This window comes from Lepidochelys olivacea (genome assembly GCF_965140295.1).
Source record: "Lepidochelys olivacea isolate rLepOli2 genome assembly, chromosome: 14".
Lineage (NCBI taxonomy): Eukaryota > Metazoa > Chordata > Testudines > Cheloniidae > Lepidochelys > Lepidochelys olivacea.
In genome coordinates, this window is record NC_140424.1 from 2600791 (window position 1) to 2614121 (window position 13331).

At 45.2% G+C, this 13331-nt stretch overlaps 1 protein-coding gene across 2 annotated transcripts in view; it reads left to right on the plus strand.

Moving 5' to 3' along the window:
* RPTOR (regulatory associated protein of MTOR complex 1) overlaps nt 1-13331 on the plus strand; it is a 304649-nt gene that overhangs the window by 276356 nt on the left and 14962 nt on the right. Inside the window, exons 28-29 of one of the 2 annotated variants that reach the window (XM_084646962.1) lie at nt 1115-1219; nt 6752-6799. In XM_084646962.1, coding sequence (XP_084503088.1) covers nt 1115-1219; nt 6752-6799 — 153 coding nt within the window. The remainder of the gene's footprint in view (nt 1-1114; nt 1220-6751; nt 6800-13331) is intronic. The other variant, XM_084646963.1, reaches the window with a different exon arrangement.

Here is a 13331-nt window from a genome sequence, read left to right on the forward strand (position 1 = left end):
GGGTTGAATAATTTAACTGTTTTGAGTTGAACTTGATGCAGTAAATACTTCTTGATACCATTTTCAATCACGATTGCCACCTGATTCATTTGATGAATGGTTTTGAGTCCTCCCCCAGCACAGTTACAAACCATGTTACAACCTTATTGTATAGATGACCTCTGGAGGCCACACAATTTCAGTCAGCACTGTTTTTAATGGGAAGGAAATCCTGTCCACAGCAGACAGGGATACCATGCTACAACTGTGCTGTCAAATAGTGTTATTAACACAGGGTTAGCTGTAGAATGGGCATGGCCTGCCTGTGTATTTTTTTACATTATAATTTCTCAAATGGCTCCAAATTTCTCTGCAAGTCTCTTCCCTGTCCCTGACAAATCACCTGGGAAAAGAACTTCTGTAGATTGCCCTATTGTAGGGAAACACAAAGTTCTGCTTTTTCCATTTGTCAGTCTCTGGAGCTGTGAGAGGGATTTACTTCTTCCAGGGAACTGTTGTAAATCTGATGGTCTACATGTTTTCAGTTGCTGTTCAAAGTCAGCCCTGAAGTGTGCAATTATGGCATAATTAAGAAATGTGTGAGAGGGATTGTGAGACCTCTAGGACATTTCTCTTTCAAATTACTGATTTCTAGCACAAAACAGTTTTACGGGGGCGGAGACAAAATGAGAAGAGACACTGGCATGAAGGACTTGTGCCAAGAAGGTGGGCTTTGGTGAAGCTCTCATACTGGGTTGTGTTTTGTATTTAGTAGAGTACTTTGGTTCTTAGCATTGATAGGAAGGAAGGAAAAGAGATAAGTCCTAGTGAAAATGAACTGTTTTCAAAGAGAAGGATTTACAACTAAATTAAGGTGTTCACTCTCCTAGTGCAGTCCCTGGTGAAATAATCCCTTAGGTTGCATGGACATAAGGTTAGAGAGAAGAAGAACCCTTATAAACAGGTGTAGGAGAAATCATTCAGAAAGGGGCCTGGAAGGTCAGGTGACATTTTCATTCCATTTAGGAGTCCATGATTACAATTCCAGGTTATCTTTCCTTTCTCCATCTGCTCCCAAGTAACTAAGTGACGTCTGTACCAGCAGTGACATTGCCTTTTTTCTATGCTTCTCAAGATGACGGTGCTGTCAGAGTGTGGAAGAACTTTGCAGACCTGGAAAAGAATCCCGAGATGGTGACTGCCTGGCAGGGCTTGTCGGACATGTTGCCAACCACACGAGGTGGGTCTGTGTTGAATTCTCATCTGGGGGTAGAAATAACTTACCCTGCTGGGACCTTTTCTAGGGATAGGTAAAGTGGAACAAGTTGTTCTATTTCAGCCTTCAGTAACATCCTTGTTAACAGTCTCTGGGCCTTGGAGTGGAGTCTTACCAAGCCCTGATAAGGGATTCCTTTTCCACTTGTCCACATGAACCTCAAACACAAGCTCTTCTGAGCTAAGTATGACTAGAGTAGCCAGGTGGGGAGTAGCAGTGCAAGGGGATAGAGATGGAGGATAATTCTCCAACAGTGGAATAGAGGAGCACAGCCACATTGTCCATCAGAGGCTCTGCTGGAGTTGCCTGGAGCTAAGCTAACTTATTTTGCTCCTGAGGAGAGAACTGCAGAACAAGGGTGTACTGAGCACTTTCCTACCCTGAACTGGTTGTAGCAGGTGGTTATGTCTTCCCCGATTTGGGTTTTATGAATAGCTCACCTATTTCCTCTTTCCCTTTGATTGGCTGCTCACCCTTTGCACAACTTTGCACGTTGCACTTGTGGCCACACTAAGCTTGTGTTCCATTTTAGCACTTACTCCCTGTCACTTATTGTGGGTCGAGAGTTGGTAGAAGCGTAGGCAATGTACATCTGATATGTACAGGACGGTGGCACAATCAGACTCAAACCACCTGGGAACTTAAAAAATACCAAGCTAGTCTGCATGCGGAAAGGCCACCCAACCATGCACAATGCCGAAACCAGGAGTCTAACCGGGGTGACAGTGAAACCTGTCTCAGGGTATTACTGGGGGAGGCGAGTGTTCTCGCCGTCCAAGGCCTGAGGATACATCAGTGGTCTGACAATTATTCTCTGTCACTTGAACGCCGTAAATCCAGGCTGGATGGATCTGCTGTGGCACAACCAGCGGTTTTGGGTTTGATGCAGGTACCCCTGGGAGAGATTCTCTGGCCTGCGCTATGCAGGAGGTCAGACTAGATGATTGTAGTGGTCCATTATGGCCTTAAGCTCTGGCAGCTCTCATTTCTCAGCCTGTGTACCTCATCTCAGGAGTCTGGCATAGTTTATTTGAAAACTCCCTGCTGCTAATCCAGTCTAACTCTGTTAGACCCTATGTAATACTGCCGGAGCCAGCGCAGCCTGTTCTTGGTGACTTGTCCAACAAGTATTTCCACCCACGTCACAAAGGACTTGTGTACGTGAACATTTAATTCACAGCGAGCTGGGATTGAATCTGCCCCACACTTGCTGGCCTCCCACTAACTGTCCATGTGCACCTTGCTGATGCGTACCATCAGGTCAGGCAGGGTCCACGTGGACTGTGAATGGGAGGCTAGTGCAGGGTAGAGTCACAGCCCAGCTTGCTGCAAACTAAATGTTTGGGTAGACATGCCCTTTGTTACAAGGCTGCAGATATTTGTTTGATAAAAGCTTGCAGCAAACTACAGGTTTGTGTAGACATGTCCAAAGGCTAGCAATTTTTACAACTCAGTCTTACTTCCCATATGTCTCCCTTTAACATCCCCCCCTTTTTCCTGCTTCTCTTGTTTGATGGCTTTTTAGCTATTCATTGGTTTTTCCCTGTGCTGCTTTGTTGGATTCAGAACTGGTGCCTCTCCCTTCACACCTCACAGTGTCCCTGGCTCTGTGGTAGTCTAGTCAGGGGAAGTATGACTGCTGTAACTTCAAGCTCTGCACCACACTGTCATACACGCACGTAATTAATTACAAACTTCGGGGAGTTTGCAGCATGCTGTGAAAATTGCCATGATTGAAACCTGCTCTTTGCAGGGACAAAAGCAGGAAGGAGCCCATGCACTGAGCTGTTAAGTGCCTGGCTACCTACTCCTCCTGCCCTGGAGCAGAAGAGAAAACAGCACCAGCCACACACGTCAAGCAGCACTTTTGACTCATTTGCTTGGTTTCTCATTTCTCCGTTTCTTTTTCCCTAACATCAGCCTTTTTGAGTGAGGCTGCCTAAGCTTTTCCTTCCCAGGAATCAGGATATTATTTCCATTGTCCTGGTAATGAACTCTAGGAATTCGTCAAGGCTCCCATTATCATCCACTCCTTGCTGCATAATGAGTAGAGTTCACAGGAGATGCTGACAAATGCAGACTGAATCCCTTCTGGCTTGCTCCCATTTTTCGCCCCCAATACCTACACGCACCTTTAATCAGGGCAGGACATTTGTGGCTTGCATCTTGCTCTCCACAGACCTTGAAAGCAGCAGCAAAAGGAAGGTACACAGAAGCAATGTTTGACATTGCAGAATAGATGATAAACAGAAGCAAAAGCTGATTTAGTTGTAAGTGTCAGGAAGTTGTGCCTGCCAAGACATCAGTGCTGAAACTTACAATCCTTTTCTCTTATGCATCCTCTACACCCTTTCCTTTCCTGTGGTCTAAGCAAGTCCAGGCTTTGTTGCTTTCTTTGCTTTTCATCCAGGGAATGATTGGATTTGATTCAGAAGAAGAGAAATGTAGATTTCTTTGTAGGGAGAGAAATAAACTCAGTCATTTCAAAGGAGCCCAGTGAAGTGATTCCCTTGGAAATGAGATTCTCAACGGAAGAGCTAGCTTTTGCTGCCGGTTACCGTCCAGCGCTGAAGCTGTTATGTTCGTAGTCTCAATCTTCTGCACCTCACTTCCCTCTTACACTAAGGATGTTTACATGAATCCAGAAGTTTTACTGGAGTTCAGCTACTCCTGCTGTTTATCTTCCTCTCCCTTCATCCGCACCCCAAGGGTCAGAATCCTTCCTCTGTGACTTGATCATCTTCTCAACAGCAACCAGGATGCTGACTTTGCATGGGCGTAAGCAGCAGGAATAGATGAGACATTAAGATACACAACAGCTTTCCATGCAATTCTCTCATTTGTGAAGAACAGGCTAGATTGGGGAGAGGAAGAATACGCATAGTGCCTAATAGAGAAACCAGAGTACTTCCTACAGGGGTCTAAAAGGTATCAGTAGGGTGTTTTAGGTAATGGGAGTTCCATGGCTTTAGCGCAGGGGTGTGCAAACTGCTGGCCGCATCTGGCTCACCAGCTGTTTTAATCTGGCCCTCGAGCTCCCGCTGGGGAGCGGTTTCTGGGGCTCATCCCACTTCAGCTGGGGAGCAGGGTTGGGGGCTTTTCCGCGCGGCTCCCGGAAGCAGCAGCATGTCCCCACTCCAGCTCCTATGGGTAGGGATAGCCAGGGGGCTCCGTTCTGTATGGTACCCCCGCAGCTCCCATTGGCCGGGAATCGCAGCCAATGGGAGCTGCAGGGATGGCACCTGCGGACGGGGCAGCTCACAGCAGAGCCGCTTGGCCGCGCCTCTGTGTAGGACCCGGAGCGGGACATCCCGCTGCTTCCAAGAGCCGCTTGAGGTAAGCGCTGCCTGGAGCCTGCACCCTTGAGCCACACCCCCACCCCAACCCCGTTCCCCCTCCCATCCTCCAAACCTCTCTGTCCCAGCCCGAAGCACCCTCCTATACCCCACAACCCTCATGCCCAGCCGGAGCTCTCAGCCCCGCACTCAATCCCCCTTGCCCCACCTCGGAACCCCCTCTTGCACCCTGAACTCCTCATTTCTGGCCCCACCCCAGAGCTCGCTCCCCCAGCCAGAGCCCTCACCCCAACCCCAATTCCGTGAGCATTCATGGCCCGCCATACAATTTTCATACCCAGTTGTGGCCCTCGGGCCAAAAAGTTTGCCCACCCCTGCTTTAGCGCAATAATTTGTATTACGACAGCAAAGTAGTCTTGCTTAGTGTCCGTCAGTTCCTTACCTGGCTGAGATGCTTGAACCAAAGCGAGGCCATAACTACATAGGAAAGTTGTATCAGTTTAACTTAAATTGGTTTTAAACAGATTTAGTTAAACTGGTGCAACCCTGTATGTTGACACTTTTATTCTGGTTGAAGAGATTCTTATTTCGATCCAGTTCAAACCAGTTTCCTATCCACTTCAGCTTCCCTCCCCCCACCCCCATTTCAGCTTCTCTTAAACCAAAATAAGAGTGTCTAATCAGGGGTTGCACCAATTTGGGTTCACACCATTGGTTAAAACAGTGCAGCTTTCTTGTATGGACTGTCCCTAAGTCCCCAGCCAGAGGATGAAGTCTGAAAAGAGGCAAAGTTCATGTTGTTAGTAGCCTAATGTTTTGAACTAGGCAAAAATTAGATCTGCAAGTGCAAAACTGATGTGGCTTTTAAGGAAAACTTGGAGCATTTTCTAGTGAGCAGTGTAGGAGTTGCTGTAAAGATGCGGTCCTACTGCTGTGGACATTGGGGTTCAAGTATTTACCATAAAAATAAGGAGGTTTGCAAGTCAGTGACTTTGAGAGTGGATGGCGATCCCAGGGCTGTCCGATCGCTGAGTAGCAGCACTCTCTCTGTCCTCAGGTTTCTGTACAAGAAGCCTGTATAAGATGACTCAGAACTCGCACTGTCTGGCCCAGCAGCGTGCCGTGCAGCTGCACAGCTGTGTCTGAAGACAAGAAATGGTGCAAACACTTCCCATGAGTGAAATTGCAACTTTCACATTGTTCCTTCAAGATGAACCGTATCTGTGAGAAAGAATGGAACATAAACTTCCACCTCCAATCTTAGCATCTCAGCTCTTTTAAAACCCAGGTTTTGGGACTCAGAGGAGTGTGTGGAAACACAACCAGCTGCCTTGAATCCATCTAATTACATCTATCTAAGTGTTGTGTTCCCCTCCCAGTTCCTCCTGTATAACATTTGCATTGCTTTCCTTTGTCCAGATTAGCAAAGAGAACCAGAGTGTGACTCCCAAAAAAGGCTCTGTGTGAGACCTTCTGGTTACCAGACTACCAGGGTCTCTTTCTGAACACATTGAGTCCATATGCAAGACATAAGCAGGGGTCTCAAAACGTATTTAAACACAGCCATATCCCGTAAATGTGCCTCCCTGCAGCTTCTTTGGCTGTCCAGGGTTTAGGAAGGTTTGAAACGAATCCCGCTTCTACAGCTAATTCCCCACTTAAGAGTTGCCTAACTGCAGCATCTGTAAATTTTCTCTGAGTGTTCATTAGCAATCCATTGAAGCGTAGGGCAGGAGAACCCATTCGTCTGCTTTCAGTTGCACTAACTGCCTGGAGCTCAAGCCTGAAATGACAAAAACTTCCTGTTTTGTGTTTGGCTTGATCTATACAGGTGTTTATGCCGTGGGTCAGTTCGTTGTCACTCTCCAGTGAGATGCATTTTATTTTATACCGAAGAACAAAAACATAAAAAGGATCTAGAGAGTGTCCAGTTTCAGGGAAGAATTTACCAATCAACTTTGTGGTGTTGACAAACAGACTGAAGCTTGTAAATGGCTTCCTAGGGAAAGGCTGCTGTGATTACAACCAAACTGGAGCCTTTTCTCTGGTTGGAAGCATGTACTTGACTTGGTGCTGCTGTTTTTCCCTTCACTGTTCTTTCCCTTTACTTTGAGTTGCTTTTCTAACCCTTTCAGATTTATTTTGCTTTGGCTGACCCACTTACCCTTAGCATCATCCCTTACTCCCTGTCTTCTCACAGGTCTGGCCCGAAGGGTTTCAATCTATCTTGACAGAAGTAAACAGGGAGGTGAGTGATTTCTTTCCTCTTACCTATGAGCAGCTGGGGTGGGAAGGGCCTTCTAGTCAGACTTGGCATCCCATTGAATGTCAGCTGGAAGGCTTTGCTTCTTCTGTCCCTCCCATTCCTTGTCTTGTATGTGTGTAGGTAATGAACAATGGGGAATGTAATGAAGAGTATTCGATGCTATCTGGATGTTCCAAGGTGCCTAGTGCAGAGGACAGCAGGTTAATCTAATGTGGCTGCTGTGGTGTGGGGGCTTTTTGCAGGGTGGGAGATGTGGGTAGTCTCTTAACTACATAAAGCTCCTTCTTCGGTAGGAACATTTCAAACCATCCTTGAATCAAAGGGTTTGAATGACGGCTTCCAAATGGTGACAACAGATATTGCTTTGAGCCAGTGGTATTTTTGTTTGTGTGTTGTTAGTTAAACATATGACATACCCATTATATCAAACTGTGAAAGGAAAGAGTAGCTGGTGCATCTTTATTTATCAGGCTTTGTCTAGTGGGTTGAGTCCTTTGGCTAGTACATGTCTGGTAAATATTTCAAGCCCTGCCTTTACCTTCCATAAAAGTGTATGTAACTCCCCAGTCTTTGGCTGCAGAAGCCTGGGGCATTATTGGACATGAATCCCTTCTCTCGAATGAGCCCCTGAAGAGTGAGACAGATGGCGAACTCCTCAGAATACCATTTCTCTGTGTGTGTGAAAGTTGACGTAATCTTCTTAGGCTGTTCATTAACTATTAATATTTGTTAGCTGACAAGGGCAGGAATGTGTCTGTAGTGATTAGCAGAACAAGAGTGATTGTATCAGTGTGTGTGATTCAGAGCTCTCTAATTAAGGGCCTTTGCCCTCTGTATGACTGTTCAAGAAACAGAGCTGTAGCATTGGACTGTGCAAAGCTAATGTGTTACTATTAACATCCTGGCTTTGCTAGGCATTCACTGGCAAAGTGAAAGGCTAAAATTAGAAAGTCTTGGCCAAAGGGATTTCCCTGTTCAATAACTGGGCATCAGCTTAAGGAAATGCCAGACACTCCCACGCAGGATCAATACTGCCAATGCTATGCAAGCAGCACTCTGTCCAGAGCGCAGAAATAGCTGTGAATCAATAAAAACAAGCACAAGTATTTCGCTCCCAGGCATTCTCCTAATGGAAAATGTAGCAGGGATTTCCCTTTCCCCTATCTCTGTTGTGGAAGGAGTTCTCCAAAATGTACAAGTTTAACCATTTGTCTGATGGCCAAACAATCCAGATACGCCATGTCAAAAGCACATGTTCTGCTAACGCCCTAGGGGCATCCTTACATTCCATTGACTTCATGGGCCACAAGTGGGGTACTTAGATTGTTCTGTGCCAGGTGGCACAGTGTCAAGAGTGGTTCATGACAGCAGTGCCAACCTTATGGCAGACTGTCAAAAGGCAGGGAAGACACCTCACACTGGTTGGACATTCTATAATTAATTTCACCAACTCGTTAACAAATGTGAACTCCTGAAGCACCGCAACAGTCTTATCATAGAGTCACAGACAGTCCCCTTGGGCATTCCAGTCTATCTGGCCACCTGGACAAGCTGGGCTAAGTGATAGGTGGTACCATAAACCAAAGATCACAAAAGTTTCAGGTTACTCTCAGTCCCAAGAGATCAGGCACTTACCCCAGGTCAGATCTCACACCAAGGACAACACTTGTCAGTCGTATCTTAAACTAACTAAGGCTTTATTTAACTAGGAAAAAGAAATGAGTTATTTACAGCTTAAAGCAGAAAAACATATAAACACAAATGAGTTGCAGTCTGTGGTTTTAAAAGGTGGCAGAGTTGTAGTAATCTATCAGTACTAAATGTCTTTTAGGGCTAACAGAGGTTGACCCTGAGGATCTCTGCTTCTCTTTCCTAGCTCCAGCCATGTGAGAGTCCAAACAGCAAAGAGATGAAAAGTGTTCTTGTTCACTATCTTTATTTCCTTCTTTCAGAATTCAAGATGGTCTGAGCCCTTTTGCACATAGGCTGTGCTGGGACAATTAGAAAAGTCATAGAATCGTAGAATATCAGGGTTGGAAGGGACCTCAAGAGGTCATCTAGTCCAACCCCCTGCTCAAAGCAGGACCAATCCCCAATTTTTGCCCCATATCCCTAAATGGCACCCTCAAGGATTGAACTCACAACCCTGGGTTTAGCAGGCCAATGCTCAAACCACTGAGCTATCCCTCCCCCTGAAATAGTCTTTGTATTGTGATGTTCCACAGTGGCCCATTTAGTTTTGATAGTCCTTCCTGATGGGCAAGAGATGATCCCTTCTGACTGGCTGACCATTTCAGGGCAAACACTTTTTACAATTATAAAGCAAAAACTTAAATATTACTTTATAGCATGTGATAAAGATATTGTAAGTGAGATTATTGCATGCAGCAACTTACAAGCATTTCATAAAGTCTAAACACATTATTATAAGTTCAGTACCCATCTTAACCATACCAAGCCCTGCTCTACGCTACTAACTTACATTGGAATGACTTTATTGCTCAGGGGAGGGCTTCTCCCACCAGCATAGTTCCTGCCTCTCAGGGAGGTGGAGTACCTACACCGACGGGAGAAGCTCTCCCACTGGCATAGGTAGTGTCTTCACTAAGCGCTGCAGTGCAGTAAGTGTAGACAAGCCCCAACGCACTGGTGAAACACTGCTTTACAGCAAGGAATTTGTCTGTGCCTGGCTGAGGCCTAAAGCCTTGGCAAGTGCTGGCACCTGGTTTGGCAGCATCACACAGGGACCATCTTTTTGTTCTCTGTACATTGCTTAGCACAATAGGATCCTGGTCCACGAATGGGGCTTTTAGGCACTACAATAACATAAATAAAAATAATGAAAGCCCAGCAGCAGCAAAGGTGCTAAGTAACTACCTAGGGGGCACGAGGCCACAGCTTCTTGTTTGTGTCTAGATTGGCCCTGGAGCCTCCTTAAAATGCTTGTGTGGAAAGAGAACAAAGTTGCACCAAAATAACTAAATGGATTTTAATTCACATCTTTTGTTATTTCCATGCAAGCCTGTGTTATTCCAAAATAGGAATGGCATAGAATGGCTCAGAAATTTAAAACCCAATTAGTTATTTTTTAGTTCAGCACACCCTAGAGAGGCAGAAGGCTTCTGGTTAAGAGGAGGTACACAAGGGAGTTCCTTTGAATAACGCTCTACAGTCAGTATTGACGTTTCCACACATCACCTCTCTCCACGTGCCACCGTGAGCTCAGGTTGTGAGAGTGAGGAAAGGGGATTTCCTTTGAGAGTATTCACAGGTGAGCAGACAAAGTCCAGACATCAAAATCAAATGGTGGGGATGAAATAAACTCAGAAGGGATTGTATAAATCCTTGAAAGCCTATAAACTTGAGCATACTCTTGATTTCCTAGCCTTGCGGCTCTGTGTATGTGGAGAGAAGGCTGGAGTGGGAAACCTTTTCTGTCTCCCCTCCACCCACTTTCCACCTTAGTTGGATCTGTGGGGTTTGTTGATTCAGATACAAAATACATGTGTTCGCTCATACCTCAAGAATGGCTTTATTCTTCTCATCCCAGGGAAGAGAAAACAGCACGTGCTCACCAGCTCACTCACTCCCATCAGTTCCCCCCCCCCCCACTGCTTTCCCCAGGACTCCCAAAACAAAATGAAAAATTTCAAATATCATATCCTGAAAGAACAGGAGCTTGGCCTCTCAAGGTCTCCACTCTGCCTTTTAATAAAACTGACACTTTCCCTGGCAGTAAGTAAGCAACCTAGATAAGAGAGGTGGGGGCTAAAGGGGAGATGCAGCAATTGAGATCTCAAGGTGTTAAAGTTAGCAGCCAGGGGAGGGGGTGTTGGATTCCAAGAAGACGTGTACAGAAGTTTGTCAGCTGTGCTGTGGGAGAAGGCTGCAGCAGAAAGACTGCCAACCCTAATACAGAGCTGGCCAACAGGGACCAGGTGCTGAGATCAAAGTCAGAGAGGGCCAGCATGGGAAGACGAAGGTAAAAGTGAAACCCCAAATCTTTCTTGAGGGTTGGTAGCTGTTCCTTTGAGGGTGGAGAAATAGAGAGAAGCACCTTCGGTAAGGACACTTCCTTGATGGAAATAAAGTAATTGGAGAAGCTGCTACTTCAGGACAAGGGTTTTGGGTGTTTTAAATTAAATTCCCAGAGTCACAGATACTCTTCCTTTTCTTCTTGTGTCACTGGAGGAAGTGCTTGGCATGGAAAGAGTGGCACTTAAATATACATTTTAGGAATGAATGAAGAATGAGGTAATGCAGTCCTCCCACTGCTTCTTTGACATTAAAATGGAGATACACCTCATTGCTCACCCGGGAGGACCCCTGTTCCAAAGATCAGCAGGGTGTCTCTGAGATGCTTTTGTATTGTGGTCCATACAGGCATTTGCAAAGTCATCAAAATGCCAAGTACAGGTTGGCCACATTCCAGCGATGATAAAAATAAGTGCACACACTTGGAATGAATCTGCTTTCAACGCCAGGGTTATTTATTGAAATTTATACAGGGAACTGTCCCGTTGAGATATATATCTGATTTTCAGGGGGAATCCTGCAGGGAACAGCCATAGAAAGTTACAGCTTCAAGATCGGTTGTTGATATGCATTGCCTATATAGCTTTTCACATCATGCGGAACTGCTAGCCCTTATGTTACCTAAAACCCCTTTCAAAATTGTTTTCTTGAGTTGTGGAAGACAATGTGTTTTATCATCCAAGAATGCAGGAAAGATGTGGTCTCAAGAAATGATGTTGTTAAAGGAGCTGTACTGTCCAGGTTCGTGGCCCTAAAATTGACAGGTTTTTAAAAATTCCATAGATTCAGTTACCAGATTTCCCTATGAGTGCCAGTGTGCTATTTAATATCTTTATCAATGACCTGGAAGAAAACATAAACATAAAATCATCATTGATAGAGCTTGCAGATGACGCACAAAAATTGGGGGAGTGGAAAATAATGAAGAGGACAGGTCTCCGATTGAAAGTGATCTAGATCTTTTGGTACACTGGGTACAAACTATGGGTTTTTTTAAGACTGTTAAATGTCAATTTATACATCTGGGAACGAAGACTGCAGGCCATACTGACAGGCTGGAGGACTCTATCCTGGGAAACAGTGGCTGAAAAAGATGGGGGGTCATGGTGGATAATCAGCTGAATGTGAGCTCCCAGTTTGATACTGTGACCAAAAGAGACAGTGTGACCCTGGGGTACATAAACAGGAGACTCTCGAGTAGGAGCAGAGAGGCTGTTTCACCTCTGTATTGGGCACTGTTGTGACTGCTGCTGAAATCCTGTGTCCAGTTCTGGAGCCCGCAATTCAAGGGGGATGTTGATAAATTGGAGAGAGCTCAGAGAAGAGCCACGAGAATGATTAAAGGATTCGAAAGCCTGCCTTATAGTGGTAGATGCAAGGAACTCAATCTATTTAGTTTAACAAAGAGAAAGTTAAGGGGTGACTTGATTACAGTCTATAAGTACCTACCTGGGGAACAAATATTTGATAACGGGCTGAGAAAGGTATATCCAATGGCTGGAAGCTGAAGCTAGATAAATTCAGACTGGAAATAAGATTTAATTTTTTAACAGTGAGGATAAATAACCATTGGAACAATTTACCATGGGCTGTGGTGAATCTTCCATCGCTGACCATTTTTAAATGAAGATTGGATGTTTTTCTGACATCTGCTCTAGGAATTATTTTAGGGACGTTCTCTGTCCTGTGTTGTACAGGAGTTCAAACTAGATGATCATGTTTCCTCTGGCCTTAGAATCTATGACCTGTAAGTCAGTCCACCCACTCCTACACACCTTTCCCCAGTTTGAACTTTAGTTTTGTTGGGTGCTGAAGAAAGGGAAGTCCCTTCTGCAAGATGCAGTCTCTCCATGTGTTCCCTAGCTGGAGGGGACTCCTACATATGTGAAGCATCCTCTTCAAAATTAAATTTCCATCCCTCTTCCTTTCCAGAAGTGGAATCTCTCACAGCACGATTCCTTGGTGCGACTTCTTGCTCTTTCCAACTTGTAAAATCTCTCCTGATGAGAAACCTCCACCTTTGTAAGAAACAAAATTTTCCCCTTACCCTCCTGAAGATCCCAGTGACGATGAAAGGAACAAATTTCCCATGGCTACCCCAGAACAAGCTTATTAATCATTGGCACCAACAATACCAGCCAAAACCCTACGACTCATGTTCTCCTTATCCCTCCCAGTGGAGGAAAATCTGCAGGTTCCAGTTGGTTTAGGGATTATTGCTGCTGACCAAACTGAAGAAGATAATTGTCTTCAAACTGGGGAACATGAATGGAAATTTGGGAGCTTTAAAACTGCCAAACAGAGCCTTGCCTACTTAACTCCATCAGTGATGTAATGGCCGTATCCATCTCAGGCCTGCCAGGTTTATCTTGTCATGGACCATAAACAAGATGACAAATGAAAACACTTTGGAGGTGCTTATAAGCTAAACCACTGCCTTGCTTGGGATGTCTAGCAGCCCTCAGAGTGTCTGGGCAAT